This window comes from Ziziphus jujuba, chromosome 10 (genome assembly GCF_031755915.1).
Source record: "Ziziphus jujuba cultivar Dongzao chromosome 10, ASM3175591v1".
NCBI classification, from domain to species: Eukaryota; Viridiplantae; Streptophyta; class Magnoliopsida; order Rosales; family Rhamnaceae; genus Ziziphus; species Ziziphus jujuba.
The window spans coordinates 23,183,627-23,197,893 of record NC_083388.1 but is presented as its reverse complement, the minus strand read 5'-3'; the positions used below and the strand labels follow the sequence as shown (position 1 = coordinate 23,197,893).

The following is a 14,267-nucleotide window of genomic DNA, read 5'->3' as shown; positions in this document are numbered from 1 at the left end:
ATTCTTCTATTTATATTTAGAACTACTGGATCAACTATTCCGGCTTTTAGCCTGGCTCTATATATGCCTACATTTATCTTCATTCTTGCTTCTAGGGTCATTGTGTACTTGGACAGAACATGTCAACATCAGCACAACAGCAATTAAATCGAGTTGCTGCTTCTCTCTTATAAGAGTTTCTGACTCTCTACAAAATTGGAAAAGATGGATATACAAATAATTCATTTATATAAACAAATTAATAGGTTAACTGCTTACTTAAAGTAGCTAGTGGTGAGAAAGAGAAGAAAAACCAATCCACTATTAACAAACTGTGCTAGATATCGAAGTATTTTTTCCTCTAGATCTTCCCCTTCCTTGTCCCCTTGTTCATTTCTCAACAGATAGGCGTACACTATACATACATATGTGTATATATATATATATATATACAAACAAAACACATGAGGAAAGATGAGGGATTTAGCAAAACAGCAATTAATTCGCACTGCTTTCAGGAGGAAGGCTAACTTGACAACGTTCTGGCTAACTTGACAACGTTCTGGAGATAGGTGAAGTGATCACGTGGTCTGATCACTTGGAATAGCATCAATGAATTCGTTAGCATCAATGATTTCTTTCCTAACTATTTGTAGACCAAGATATAAGACCTTCTGTAGACTTGAGTACATCACATACATAAACTATGACCGTATGCTTTGGTATGCTTTGGTAACCTGTAAGCCATCTGGAGTAAAAGTTGACATTTTATAGAAATTCCAGAAAGCCGTTGGGGGTAAGACCGCTTTGATCAAATGCTTATGCTTGCTATGTTAAGAATATTCCAATACTATAATATTATAGAAATTCTTTTAAAATAAAAAAAAATTAATAAAAAAAAAAGGGAGGAAATATTGAACTAGAATATGAGAGGGGCCGCGCGAACGCAGGCCCCGCTACTACAAATTATGACGTTGGCTCTCCTACAGTGAGGAGACCATAGGCGGGCACCCCTCCTAAGTGCAATGGAGGTCACCAACCTAGGCCGTGGGTCTTCTTGATCGCCCATTGACCCCGTCCAGGTAAGTATGTTTCAATGTGGTATGCTCTCACTTCTTATACATCTGCCGCATTCACTTATTTTTTTGTTTCCCATGTGGGACTTTAAACTGGTATTTTTTCTTGTATCAATTTGTGTGGACCCTGCTTGGGAAGTTTGTTCATGGTTGTAATTTGTATGACCCCTCATATCAAAATTGTATGAACAAAGTTAGCAGAAAAGAGCCGAAACATAACAGAAATATGGCCGATATTCATCATAATTATCTTTGGTTTCTTTATATATATACATTCAGTTCAAACTTTTACATATATACAATAGTTTATAGAAGAATGCGCACTCTCTATCCTGTATGATGCTGGCTTGAGAGCTAAACTAAGAGATTGTTTATGGAGCAGTATGTAAATTCTCAAGGAGAATGTATAACCTTCTAGCTAAGCCTCAAATAATCCATGGCTTATGCACAGTGCATGATAAGTAGGTCACATTTTCATTGGATCATAAAACACGAAGTATATAAACTATGATGCTTATAATTGAGAATCACAAAAACAAGTACGTTATTATTAGATCACTGCTTTCATGTATTCAAACTTTGGCAGGTACTAATAAGACTTAACACAATACCAATATTGAAGAATATGCTTGACCTAGTAAACAGAAATACAATACCAAGATAGAAGAATATGCTTGTTTTAGTTTATGAAGCTAATTTGGCTCTGAACACATTGTAATATACTGTCTTAAGACTGCCAGTTTTGGCCCTTTTTTGTATATTTGTACATGTGATGATCTTTTCTTTTCGCCGACTTCTTTGTTTATTCAGTTCGTGCTTCAGTCACTTGTCATGTTTCAGCCCTATGAAAAATACAAATTAAAATGCAGACCACAAACTCTACTTCATCAACACTAATATCATACAAATATCATGTATTAGTCTACCCTGTTTCAATCTCTGCCAACTACTCTCTTTTATTTGTTAAAAAAATATATATAGATATATATATATATATATATGTATGTATATTGTGTGAGTTATTTAATATTCAATATTTTAATATTTGTAGTTTGGCATGCTATGGTGTAGTATAGAAAAGAGTCAATCATTGAATTATTCCCCATGTCGTTTCTTTTTTCCTTTTTCTTATTAATTCTTCTTGTATTTCTAAAAGAAAACTTAAAGCAAGTACCATTTACAAAATACAAAAACAGAAGAAAAAAATAATAATAATAACAACTTATGAGGTTTTGCTAAACCTTCACATATATAGTTTTAACTTAAAGTTTTGGTATATCATTTACATAAACAACTTCTTAGTGAAGACTCCAAATATATATCATTAACAAACACATTTGTAATATAACTCTTTCCTTAATTATTTACCAATAATCGTTGAGGAAGGAAAATCGGTCGATAAAAAGCTATAGACAATAAAATCTCTTAATACTCCCTTGAGAATGAAATATTTCCTGAGAAGCCCCTCTTTTTGGAACCTAACTTTCTCTAATACCCTTTGAGAGGCTTTATTCTCTAAATCTACAAAAGCTTGCAGCCTTACTATTTCTGGCAAGTCCTTGAACACTTGAGGAACTGCAATCTTCATTGCCTGTGTGACTATCCCTTGTCCCCAGTACTTCACGGCTAAACCATATCCTACATCTGCTCTGCACCTGTCCTCACCTGATCCTGGGAACACAGAGATGAACCCGATCGAACGGTCATCCATGCATATCGAACGCCTCCAAGGGTGGGGTATACAAACATCTTTGATGAAAGTCAAAGCCTCATCTTTGGATGTCAAAGTCTTCCATCGAAGGTTTCTAGTAACTTGATCATCGCCTGCGAATGACAGCAGATCATCCACGTCCGTCAGCTTGAATGGACGGAGGGTGATCACTTTAGATGAACTATGAATCTCCATAAAAGGCAAAGACAATAATGGCAGGTACCAGAATATGCCCGCTTTACTTTAGCACCACGCCACCAACCACGCTACACTAAAAATTATGTTATCCTTAAAAATGTGAAAGACCTATTTCGATGTTTATTTGGAGGAATATTTTATTGGATTTTTATTAATTTATTTAGCTCCTTCTAATTTGTTCCCTTCTATTTACTCTGTATTTTGTAACATAGAATTTTGTTACTGCACCTTCTCGACATTTAGCCTTGGAAAACTACAAATTAATGAAAATGCATACGGACTTTCTTCATAAATTAACAACATAATTATAAAGCTTTTGTTAGTGTGCTTTTTTTTTTTTTTTAATCTTTGTTTTACCATAGATTAGGTACTATTTTTTTTTAATCTTTTCTATTTATTTTTGTATTTGTTTTATTTTGTTTTGTTTTATTGTTATTTCTTCTTCTTCTTTTTTCCTTTCTTGCTATAAAAAGTTAAAATGTATCCTAGAAAATTAAGTATTTCACTTGAACTTTTTTCTTTTATAGTATATATAAGAAACAACAGATTGAAATGCTATACTTTTGTTATGTAATAGTTTTATATTTAATAATTATTTAATAGTTTTATTATTACTTGTTCTATATTTGTGAATCTAAATAAGTGTAAGACTTATATGTAATGTAAATATTGATTAAAAAAATAAGACTCTTTTTTTTGTTTTTCTATTAAAAAGAGGGCAAGAAAGAAAGAATACATTATTTTTTTTTTATTCAAATCATCAAGAATTTATTAATTATTTTTAGATGGTCTTAGAGCTCAAAAGAATAAAAATTGAATGCTGACCCCAAAAATAACACAATTATAGTTGTCGTCTGGATTGTATTTTAATATTAATTAATATTCATATTTTCTAGCTGGGTACACTCCCCTTGGCTTGACCAAAAATGGTTACACTTCGTTCGAGGAAAGAATGAAAGGGTACACTTTTTTTTTTTTTTTTCTATTTTTGAGATTTTATGGTAGGAATTAATATAAAAAAAAAAACCGTGGCAATTTTTCTTATAATGTTAGATGAGGGAGAATAAGAGTTAAAAATCTTTACAAATAGGCGCGCCGTTAAAGCGCTTGCCTTTTAAGTGAAGTGTCTTCGCGTGTGTTCGAATCTCAAAAGCAACGAAACTTTTGCTATTAGAATTTTTTTTTTTTTTTTTTTTTTTTTTACTATTCTGAATGAAATTTTTAGTATTTCTTTTTAGATACTTAATTAGAAAACGATGTCGCTTTGGCCAAGTAGTTAAGGCGCTTGCCTGCGAAGCAAGTGGGGTATCCCCGCATGAGTTCGAATCTCATACGCGACGAGTTTTTTTTATTATATCTATATATATATATATATATATACTTTTTTTTTTAACTTTATACGAGATTTTTACCGTTTTCTGAATGATATCTTCAAACATCTTTTTCTACAATAAATTTTTACCCTTTTTTTTTTTAAGCAAATAATCCTTTGTCTCAAAATCAAAAAAAAAAAAAATTAACTTTTTAACACCTTTTGTTAGATTCTGAAAAAAAAAAGAGAGGATTGCTTAAAAGATTGGACTTAGTAAGCTCAAACTAAAAAAATAAAGTCACTTCAGTTTATTAAATTGAATAATATTTCAATCTAGAAATTATATAAGTTGATTTTTTTTTTTTTTACTTTTTTACATAAAAGCAAATGATCCAATTAACTTTTTAAAATCTTTTTTTAGATTCTAAATATATATGTATAGCTTAAAAGATTGAACTTAATAAGCTCAAACTAAAAAATAAATTCACTTCAGTTTATCAAATTAAATAATACGTTAATCTATAAATTATAGAAATTGATTTTTTTTTCTTTTTTACATAAAAGTAAATGATCCTTTGTCTCAAAATAAAAATAATAAAAAAATAACTTTTTACGAGTTTTTTAGCTTTTTGTGAACGATATCTTCAAACACATTTTTCTACAATTAGGGACGAAATCTTTGCCTCTTTTTAAAGCAAATAATCCTTCGTCTCAAAAAAAGAAAAAAGAAAAAATTAACTTCTTATGTTTTAAATAATAGATTCTTAAAATAAAAAAAATAAAAAAAGATTAGTACGTTTTAAAAAATAGTGTCTAAAAAAAAAAAGAAAAACAAAAACAAAAGATTGCTTAAAAGAATGAATTTGAAAAGCTCAAACTAAAAAATAAATTCACTTCAGTACATTAAATTGAATAATATTTTAATCTATAAATTATAAAAGTTGATTATTTTTTCTTTTTTTACATAATTTGCTAGTAAGATATATTAATTAAATAGATTGCCTAAGAACTAAAAGAGGTTCATATGAATCATGATCTCAGTTGACATGTCTAATGAAGAAGTATTAGGTTAATTTAAAAATTTTCATCCATGGAAAATAAAGATTACCTTGCAAAAAGATGGCAAGAATTGTTCATATGAGTCATGTTTTTATTTTATTCTTTTTTTTTTCCAATAGTAAATAATAAAAAATGAAAAAATAACTTAGAGAGGGATCTTTCTTATGATAGAAGGCTTACTTTTTCACCAATATATCTGTAACAGAACTCTTTCTTTTTTAAGAAAAGTTAAGTATTAATTATTTATTTTTATTTTTTTTAGTACTAGTAAATACAAAAAATGTAAGGAAAACAACATATCAATTTAGTCTTCTTATTGGATATGCATTTCTCTTCCCAATTTCAATCACCCTTTGAAAATCAATTTCAACAACATCCCTTATATTCTTAATTTTTACCTTCAATATCGATATGGAAGTGTTGATACAAATATCGCTCTTAGGGTGGTCATAATGGATTTAGCATAATTAATTAAAAGAAAATCTTTGCACTCTTCAATGGGACAATATCCTACTTTTTCTCCCTTAACAAACAGAAATAATGGTGAATTTGTTGATCGCATTGGCATTCACCATTCACACCTAATAGCAAATTACTATCTTTTTTCTATTACCAAAAAAAGCACTATCTTTTTCAACAAAGATTAGAAATTTGAATTTTCCAGCCTCCAATAATAACGATGGATGATGATGTTTCAATAGTTTAAGTTGCTTTTAATACAATGGTAAGTTTCTTTTTTATTTTTCTTAATCAGTGGTTGGATTATTTTTTTACAATTATTTTTATTATAATAAAGCCAACAGTTACCCAAAAAATAAATAAATAAAGCCAATAGTTCTATAAGCTAAAAAAAAAATTTTAAGAAAAAAAGAAAAAAAACTTTATATATATAGTCGCAGGCTTGGTACAGGGTTTATTTCAATATCACTAATTAATATTATAATACCAAGCAAACCAAACTATTACACCGTCCTTCTTTTTTTTTTTTTTTTTTGAACATTACACTTTTTTTTTTTTGGTGAATAATATTTAGCACCCCTTAATTAAACATAAAACTGGAAAGCCCATAGATATTAACAATAATATAATAAAAGCCCAAATAATAATGAAAATCCAAATAACCGTCACCAGGCAGTGGGATTATCGGGTTCTCGCAACCGGAGCTTGAAAGCCCACGACATGTCGTTTGATAGACTGTTTTTAGATTCGAACAATCTTCCCTCCAAACCTTCTTGCCGCTTCGTGACTGTCAATGACTCCAGGAGGATATGCACGTCCATGAGTTGGTGGTGATGTAGTGCGTGGCCATGTCGACGATGCTGGATATTGATGTCTTGGAGGAATATCTTCCGCCTCGTATACTCTCGGCGGCTGCACGTACTGCCTGACGAAATGCCCCTGGTTACCACCACCACCACCACCACCATGATTAATACCAGGCACAGATGAAATCCTTGCGTTCTCTCCCTTCAGGTAATCAATGGCTTCCTCAATGCTATTTGTTGGTACACCCAATCTGGCATCGCGACCACCCACTGGAGATGAAATATTAACAGGCCGCGTCCCATGGTTGACTGGTCGCTCCCAATCTCGGGTCGGACTTTTCTTGCGGTAGTAGTCGTCGAACTTTTCGTTCCGAATTGGATAGCTTCCAGCAGTTGGCTTGTTGTTGTAGCCACCGCCATAGCCATTTGAGTGAGGGTGGGTGTTTGGGCGCCAATTTGTGGCGGCACCGCCGGCGAGCTTGGGGTTGTTGTTCTTATGGTGGGGTCGGCTAGCTTCGATCTGGATTCCGTTGAAGAAATCGTCGAGCTCCTTTGGGCGATCTGGGCTGGAAGGTCGGCGCCATTTTTCATGTCCTCCATACTCCACGTTCTTCCTTGGAGAGCTGTGTCGGTACTCGTTGACGCGAGGATTGTAGACATGCTCTATCGTTTCGGAATGTACGACATAGCTGTCCACGTCTTCGTGGAAGGGAGAGCAGCCGATGGCAGTTGTTTTCCGACCGTCGGGATCCACAATGACCGTACGGCAGACACCATCCTCACAGTAGATTGTGCTGTCGTTCCATTCGTCTTCATGCGGTTTTCCTCTGTATGCATAACTACTGTAGGCAGCCATTGTTGCTCCTAGCTTGCTTTTGCTTTATATATGTATATATGTGTGTGTATATATATTGTATTATAAAACTATTTCTGTCTTGATCTTCAAACCAATTGTGGAAGTCTCTATTTATACACAAATTTTTTTATCTGTTTGTGATGATCCCAGAGAAAATGTTAGGAATCTAAGTAGGGGATATGATGGAGAAGAATCTTGTACTACTTTTTGTCACGCACCTGAGAAATTCGTTTATGCATAGAGCATATATTATATAGTTATTATTCTGCTCTGTTCATGGATTATGACTTCCATTAGCTTCTACGGATGAGATCAAAATTTTATTTGTTTTAATTTTTTTTATCATCTAGAATCTGGTCAATTTTTTTGGATAATAGCATAAATTAATTGCTTGCAATTTAGTTCAGCATTTACAAAATTTGAAAGTTATGGAGTTTAATATAGGACAACTATTTGGATTCTGAGAAACACAGCCTCTAATTATGAAAGAATATCAATCAGAGAAAGACAGAAAAATTTTAAAGCACTGTAGTTTCCTATGTCGTTTCCTGGTCCTGGGAGTATAAATTTTGAAATTAGAATCGCAATCCAGAAGACTTTCGGTTCCTCCAAAACTGGAACAGAGAGAACGATTCACTGTCCTCCATTGATGTCGCTATAGTTGGCCAAAAATTCCTGTCTTTCAATATAACCATCAAGGATAAATTCTATCCTTTTTTTATTTCTCTTCAAAACCCAGATTCTGCAACTGAAAAGAAGAATCGAATGCTGCTCTTAGTGGAGCATGACCCTTTATGTCTTCTTCTCTGAGCTTTCAAAAATAACCCAACCAAGCTTTTTCTTCCACATTTCCTAATAGAATAAAGTAAATTCTATTCCGCAGTCTAGAGATATTTATAAACAGTTGAATGTGCTCTTGGGCAAAGCAAGTTTGAGATAGACATTTTGCTATTACCTGACAAAGATGTTTTACATATATATATGGGTATCCTGTACCAGATATACTTCATTCTGTTTTGGAGATCGATATTGGCTACCCACTTGGGTCCCAATTTCATGCCTGATATTGCTCCACTAAGAATAATTTGCTTAACCCAAGTTAAGCTAACTTAGTCACGTTTTAATACAGCTGTATATATTCTCACAAACACATATGATGAAAACTTAAAAAAGTAGACTAGTCCAATCCAGGTCAATGCAGTCCAACATCCCAAATGAGCTTTGATATGTACAAAGTCCGCTTCATTTTGTCAGACAACTTTCATTAATTTTTGGGGTTTATGATTATATAATGTGTCATCGCGGACAGCAATTGCAACAAATTTGGTATAAAAATAATCAGAACTTTTCATTAATGATATTTGTTTTTCTTTACATAAATCGACTTCACAATTCTGTATGCATATACGGAAAACCAAGAACATGTACTTTTGGATTTGAAGACCAAATTTTAAGGCTCAAATGTTGGAACCTCACGAGAAGAAGCATATAGAGCATTGTATAGTGTTCTATCAATAACACTCCTATAAGGATCTTCCTCCCTCTTCTTAAGTAAGTATTTCATGCTTTTTTCAACTTCAGATTTTATCTTCAAGTATAACTGGTTTGCAATTTCTCTGTCTTTCAGGATCTCCTCCTTTCCATTTGTTTTTATGGGTTTCCCAAACAAATAGTAAAAGCGACCAGGCATCTTAGGCAAAAGCCCTGGTATAAACAGCTCTATGTTAGCAACTTCCCCACTTGTCTCATCCCTACAAAACCAGAGCCAATTTTCTTGTCAACTCTCGGTAGAAACAAAACTGTCTTTTTTCACAAAAGTAGCTGGAATCTTCAACACGTTTTTGAAAAGTTGAAAATTTTACCTCAATCTTACACCATTAGCTTCTCTAATAGATTGCTCTGCTCCAGGGATTCTTCTTACGTCATTGTAATCGAAAATCAACTGCCAACATTCAAGTAATAATCAAAAGGTTAGCAAAAATACCAACTTTAGATGGAGTTTAAAGCTCGAAGAAAGGACGGATAGAGACAAAGTTGGCTTTCTTTTGAGATTCCAAACTAAATGGGTTTTACTAGTCATTTGAAAACCAATTCAAAAGTTGTTAAAAAGAAGAGGACGAAGAACAAGATAAGAGAAAATCAACAGCAATAGAACGATATTTATGAATTTAAAAAATTAAAAATATTGGAAACTTACTTGTACGAGATCGTCTTCTCCTACAGCACCAAATGGTACAATTGTAGCCCCAAAACGTGCTGCCATTCTCACAAATTCTGGTTGATCAGGCCAAAACAACTTGTATTCTTCACCCTGCCAATATCGGAAAACACCATATAAAACTTGGGAACCAAAGGTCAAAAAAAACAGAAGAAATGAATTATTCTGAAACGAATAAAATGAGGTTTGGCAAACCTTGTAATGGAGAGCTTCACGCGCACCACCAGGATATAGAAGAACATGTGAATTTGAGGAAAGCAATCTAAATAGATTGGTGGGTGTGACAGGTAAAGCACCAAATACACTTAACCAGTCATTCATTGAAAATTCAGGAAATGAACGCTTGGAATTCCACTGAAAAATTTGAGGATGTGCCATACCACGGACCATTATATTTTTCTCTTTTAAAAACTGTTCAACAAGTGAATAAAGTTCAAATCCCATTAAATTATGATAACCAACTAGTAACACAGGACCTTCATTTGGGACTCCAGCAAGACCTTTCACTATTTTTCCATCTTCAGTTGTTGAAAACATTGTAGAACCAGCAGCAAAACGTAATAATCTGCAATACATGCTATTCTAGTTATATATTCTCTTAGAGACAAATTATGGTAAAAAGAGTTTGATCACATTGCATTCTTGATAGTGTCTCAATAAAAGTTAAGAAATTAGATTAAAGTTTCTCATGTGAATTACCCAATTACTTGATCACATGCATATTTGAATTCTGTCCTACTAGGAGGCAGATAATCTGAGACATCGTTGTGCCTCCTTGAACGACGGTATTTGCTTGTACCTTTAATAACTGTCAGCAAACTAATCCCATCTTCCTGCAACATAACAACAAATTCTATTTCAACTTTTACATCATGTTTGGTTCCAAAGAAAACAATAAAAAAATGATTTTGAATAGGAAAGAAAAGGAAGAAGATAAGAGAAGAACAATGCTACATACAACACAGAACTTACCAACAAAAGGGTATGCCCATTGTCTTTGAAGTGACGAACTGTGCAATTCTGTAATGATTTTCTCAGACGTTGAGCTTCATCTTCACTAGGAACCATGCTATCCTTACCACTGAAGTGAAAATATAAAAAATAAAAAAAAGTTAAAAAATAAAAAACACTATAAATGTAACTTTATTATAAAATATATATATGTATAGATATATATATATATATATATATATTCAGGACTCACAATTGAAACCAAGGGTAGGTAGGAACACAAGTTAAAAGAGCTAGCTTAGATATTCTGACACCTACTTGAAAGAAATTAAGCACGAGCAAAAGCGAGACTTTTATCTATGCATGGAAAAGTAAAGAGAGAACCGCATGTTGTTTAGAGAGAAATAACCTTGCCAGCACAAGTACTTCGGCTTTTACAGCATGAAGACGAGAATTAGCATAAGCAGCAGCTGATTTGAGCAGCTTCAGCTTCCAAAGAAGAGTCTCCTTTGGTATAATATCAGTAAAAAACTGCCAAGAAAATCAAGAAAAAGTAGACCAAACAATTATTCCCCTCAGACTGTTATGCATGGAAATTTTACAAAAGAAACAAGAATGGAAAGTCACTAAAGTCTTAAAACATAAGAAATCAATCTTAAACTTGTACATAACAAACTCTATCTGCCATGGAACAAAGAAAGCAGAACAAGATACTTCAGAGAAAGGCTAAAAATGCAAGCAGTTCTTACAGAAAGACATGGTAGCAAATCACGGAGATTGTGAAACATTTTCTCATATCGTTGTATCGGAGGAAGCCTACTTTCAACGTTAACCATTGCCATCTTTGTTGGATCACCTGATGCCATGATTACAGAGCATATTTAGAGAATAAACATTATATACATCGACGTTAAAAATTAGATAGAATGCAGGATATTAAGAATTGAAGAACTGTTAAATTTGCAATCATATATCCAAAATAAACTCCATTATTAATCTTTACAGAAACAAATGGTGTACCCATAACATAGCTCAGAAGATAGGGAACTGAGGCATGTAGTATATCAGGCATAGACTCCAATATGGGGAACAAGGGCTGTAGCTGAGACCTTGCATATGAAGTAGCTAAAATGAAACACCAAAAATGTCAGACTTCATTGATTACAAATACTTCAACAGTACATGATCAAGAAAATTGAACTGCACCATCTGAAGATCAACCTGGATTTACTAATATTAGAACTAGATCAATGGTAGGATTTCGAGCAGCAACAGCAAGTGATAGGCATCCTCCAAATGAATCTCCCACCAAATAAATTGGTTTCTTTGGTGACAAAGCATGTTCAAGTCTAACAGTTTCTTCAACATATTTCACTAGTCCTTCAAATGGAGTTCGATCATTAACAGGAATATGCAGGCATCGGACTTCAAAAACCCTGCATTCTTCAGGAGTATGTATTAGTAATTGTTGCAAAGAATGAAAAGATGTCACATTTCTAGATATGCTCTTCAAGCATAATCAGTTTTCTCTTACTAGGAGAACAATTCTCCATTGTTGGAATAATTTAAGTAAAGTGAGAAACAGAAGTACTATTTCCACAATGAGCACCAAAAATTATGTCACATGAGAACACACATGGTATACAAGAGAAAAACAAACTCCACTGCAATATTAGGAGGTCGATATGACCTCGACATTAGATGGCCACTACTCAATTCTAGTCCCATTAACATAGTGCTGTGGGATAGGCGATCTGGCTTTGGTCTTAACTTTCAGCATTTTTGCTTAAACTAAACATTTTTCAGAATCATATCTGGGAACTTGCAACCTGGCGTCCTAATACCTCAACATTGAAGTTGCCAAGGTCGTTTATTTCAAATATCATACAAATAAAGTTCAAAATAGAACTATACCATTTATAAAGGTCGAATCACACATTGCCAGCAAAACCAAAGCAGGATTTAAGCTATCAGTCATCACAAATATAAAGATACTACAATCTAAATTCGGAATTCTCTTCAAGTTTTTAGTCATTTTATGACCATGTCAGAAGTTCCTCATATTAGAAACACCATTCATTATTCACAAAGATAAGACCAATATAACTTACTTCCCAAGAGCTTTATGGTGCAAAATGAGGCCCATCCCAGTTCCATCCATTCCTGCATGAATCAATGCCAGAGAGACATTTTAACGATCTGTAATCTAAAAGTTCAGTCAATGACAGCTGAATCTCCCAATTTCCAACCCATGACCAGCAAATCTCCTGAAATTCATTGGCCTTACAAAACTAAAATCAACTTGAGAGGCATAAGTTACCCGGCAAAAACAGAAGAACTGGAGCATCCTTTACAGGACACTCGCATTCGATGGGCGTAAACCACCTGGGTGGTCCACCATCAGGCTTGATCATCTCCTTGACTGCATCAAAATAATCTTTCACAGTACTGGTACCGTACCCATCATCCCACAGTGGTTCCAAATTTTCAGGAACATTACTACTGTCTATCTTCTTCTGCTTATCAACTTCAGCACTTGAACTTCCATTCCCATTCTCAATCCAAGACCCAATTCTCTCTTTCTCCCCAACAACAGAAGCTCCATTTACAACTACTGAATCAGATGACAGCACCACTGAATCTCCACTAGCTGAACTACGAACCCGCACACGGCTTTGAGGCTTATTCTCTGAGTTCAAAACTAAAAAGGGTGGTACCCTGAAACCTAGAATTGATGCCATCCCTCCTACAAGCAGTATTAAGGAACTTTGGACTCAAAAAGACTTTACAGGTTCTTGCACTTGGAAACACCTCAAATGAATTACTTAGTAGGAGGTCTCCTAAATCATTGTTAACAGAAATGGACCTTTTATATCTAGGATAAGATATCAAAGACTCTGAATATTGCACAAAAAAGCAGACTTAGTAGCAAGATTAAGAGAACTGCACCAAGTACTTTCGCAAGAAAGCAGACTTTGGCACCCAGCACATGAATTATGGAGCTTTTTACCAAATTGGCAAGGAGACGAAATAAAAGACTTTATCCACAAGGCAACAAAAGAAACGGATACTGAGACAACAACTTGAAAGTAAATACAGAAATTCGAAGGTAAAGCAATTAATAATATGAGATAAATGGGTAAAGTAAATACAAGGACAACAAGGGGAAACCACTGATAAATGCTTGGTGGAGAAAAGTGGAAATCGCAGCTAATTTCTGTAATTACACGATGATGAGGGTCTGAGTGGTGTTTGAGAGAAATTGGTTTGTCCATAGCTATTCCTTTCATCTGGTTAAGCATTGGCCACATATGATACATGATCCTCTGGTGGCCTACAGTTTTTAAGTAAAACGAAGCTCGGCTTGTAAGGCGCCCACAGGAGTGATAAGTGGGACCCCGTTATGTCATTTTAGTCCTTTCTCCATTTTTCCATTCACAGCCTCTGTGTTCGTACACTCTTAGCGTTTCTTAAAGGGTCGCTCAAATACGGAATACAAATCTGGCAAAGTATGGAAAGGCTACAATTATTTGTTAGATTATCATTGCTACAAGGCAAACTTTTTCACATTTTTGAAGAATGAATAACCAATTATTGAGGGGCTAAACAATAATGGTGGTTACAGTGAAAATCTCATCCATG

General features: G+C 33.9%; 3 protein-coding genes and 2 non-coding genes across 5 annotated transcripts; 1 reads left to right on the top strand and 4 right to left on the bottom strand.

The window, feature by feature from the left end:
* Window positions 1–908: 908 nt before the first annotated feature.
* Window positions 909–1,069, bottom strand: LOC112490781 (U1 spliceosomal RNA). Its single transcript, XR_003054980.2, has one exon. It is a non-coding gene; the product is annotated as a U1 spliceosomal RNA (small nuclear RNA).
* A 1,191-nt stretch (window positions 1,070–2,260) lies between these two features.
* Window positions 2,261–3,089, bottom strand: LOC107412246 (uncharacterized). The gene has a single exon (XM_016019971.4). The coding sequence runs from the start codon at window positions 2,959–2,961 to the stop codon at window positions 2,416–2,418; it is 546 nt and encodes a 181-aa protein (XP_015875457.3). The 5' UTR covers window positions 2,962–3,089; the 3' UTR covers window positions 2,261–2,415.
* Window positions 3,090–4,222: 1,133 nt separating this feature from the next.
* Window positions 4,223–4,304, top strand: TRNAR-GCG (transfer RNA arginine (anticodon GCG)). Its single transcript has one exon. It is a non-coding gene; the product is annotated as a tRNA-Arg (tRNA).
* Window positions 4,305–6,191: 1,887 nt separating this feature from the next.
* Window positions 6,192–7,557, bottom strand: LOC112490703 (uncharacterized). Its single transcript, XM_025071001.3, has one exon. The coding sequence runs from the start codon at window positions 7,454–7,456 to the stop codon at window positions 6,536–6,538; it is 921 nt and encodes a 306-aa protein (XP_024926769.2). The 5' UTR covers window positions 7,457–7,557; the 3' UTR covers window positions 6,192–6,535.
* Window positions 7,558–8,778: 1,221 nt separating this feature from the next.
* Window positions 8,779–14,099, bottom strand: LOC107412251 (phytyl ester synthase 1, chloroplastic). Its single transcript, XM_016019977.4, has 12 exons — window positions 12,946–14,099; window positions 12,737–12,788; window positions 11,847–12,061; window positions 11,646–11,750; window positions 11,375–11,481; window positions 11,035–11,156; window positions 10,647–10,755; window positions 10,374–10,507; window positions 9,870–10,239; window positions 9,654–9,767; window positions 9,319–9,398; window positions 8,779–9,207 (listed from the first exon to the last, which is right to left on the bottom strand). Exons 1-12 carry the CDS (start codon window positions 13,364–13,366, stop codon window positions 8,907–8,909), a joined length of 2,130 nt encoding a protein of 709 aa, XP_015875463.2. The 5' UTR covers window positions 13,367–14,099; the 3' UTR covers window positions 8,779–8,906.
* Between the last annotated feature and the right edge of the window lie 168 nt (window positions 14,100–14,267).

Coding starts and splice junctions, on each gene's coding strand:
- LOC107412246 (XM_016019971.4), bottom strand. CDS start 2,961: ATGGAGATTCATAGTTCATCTAAAGTGATCACCCTCCGTCCATTCAAG.
- LOC112490703 (XM_025071001.3), bottom strand. CDS start 7,456: ATGGCTGCCTACAGTAGTTATGCATACAGAGGAAAACCGCATGAAGAC.
- LOC107412251 (XM_016019977.4), bottom strand. CDS start 13,366: ATGGCATCAATTCTAGGTTTCAGGGTACCACCCTTTTTAGTTTTGAAC. Junction 11,482..11,645: donor TCTTCTGAGCTATGTTATGG/GTACACCATTTG, acceptor TCATGGCATCAG/GTGATCCAACAAAGATGGCA. Junction 9,208..9,318: donor GCTAATGGTGTAAGATTGAG/GTAAAATTTTCA, acceptor CTGGTTTTGTAG/GGATGAGACAAGTGGGGAAG.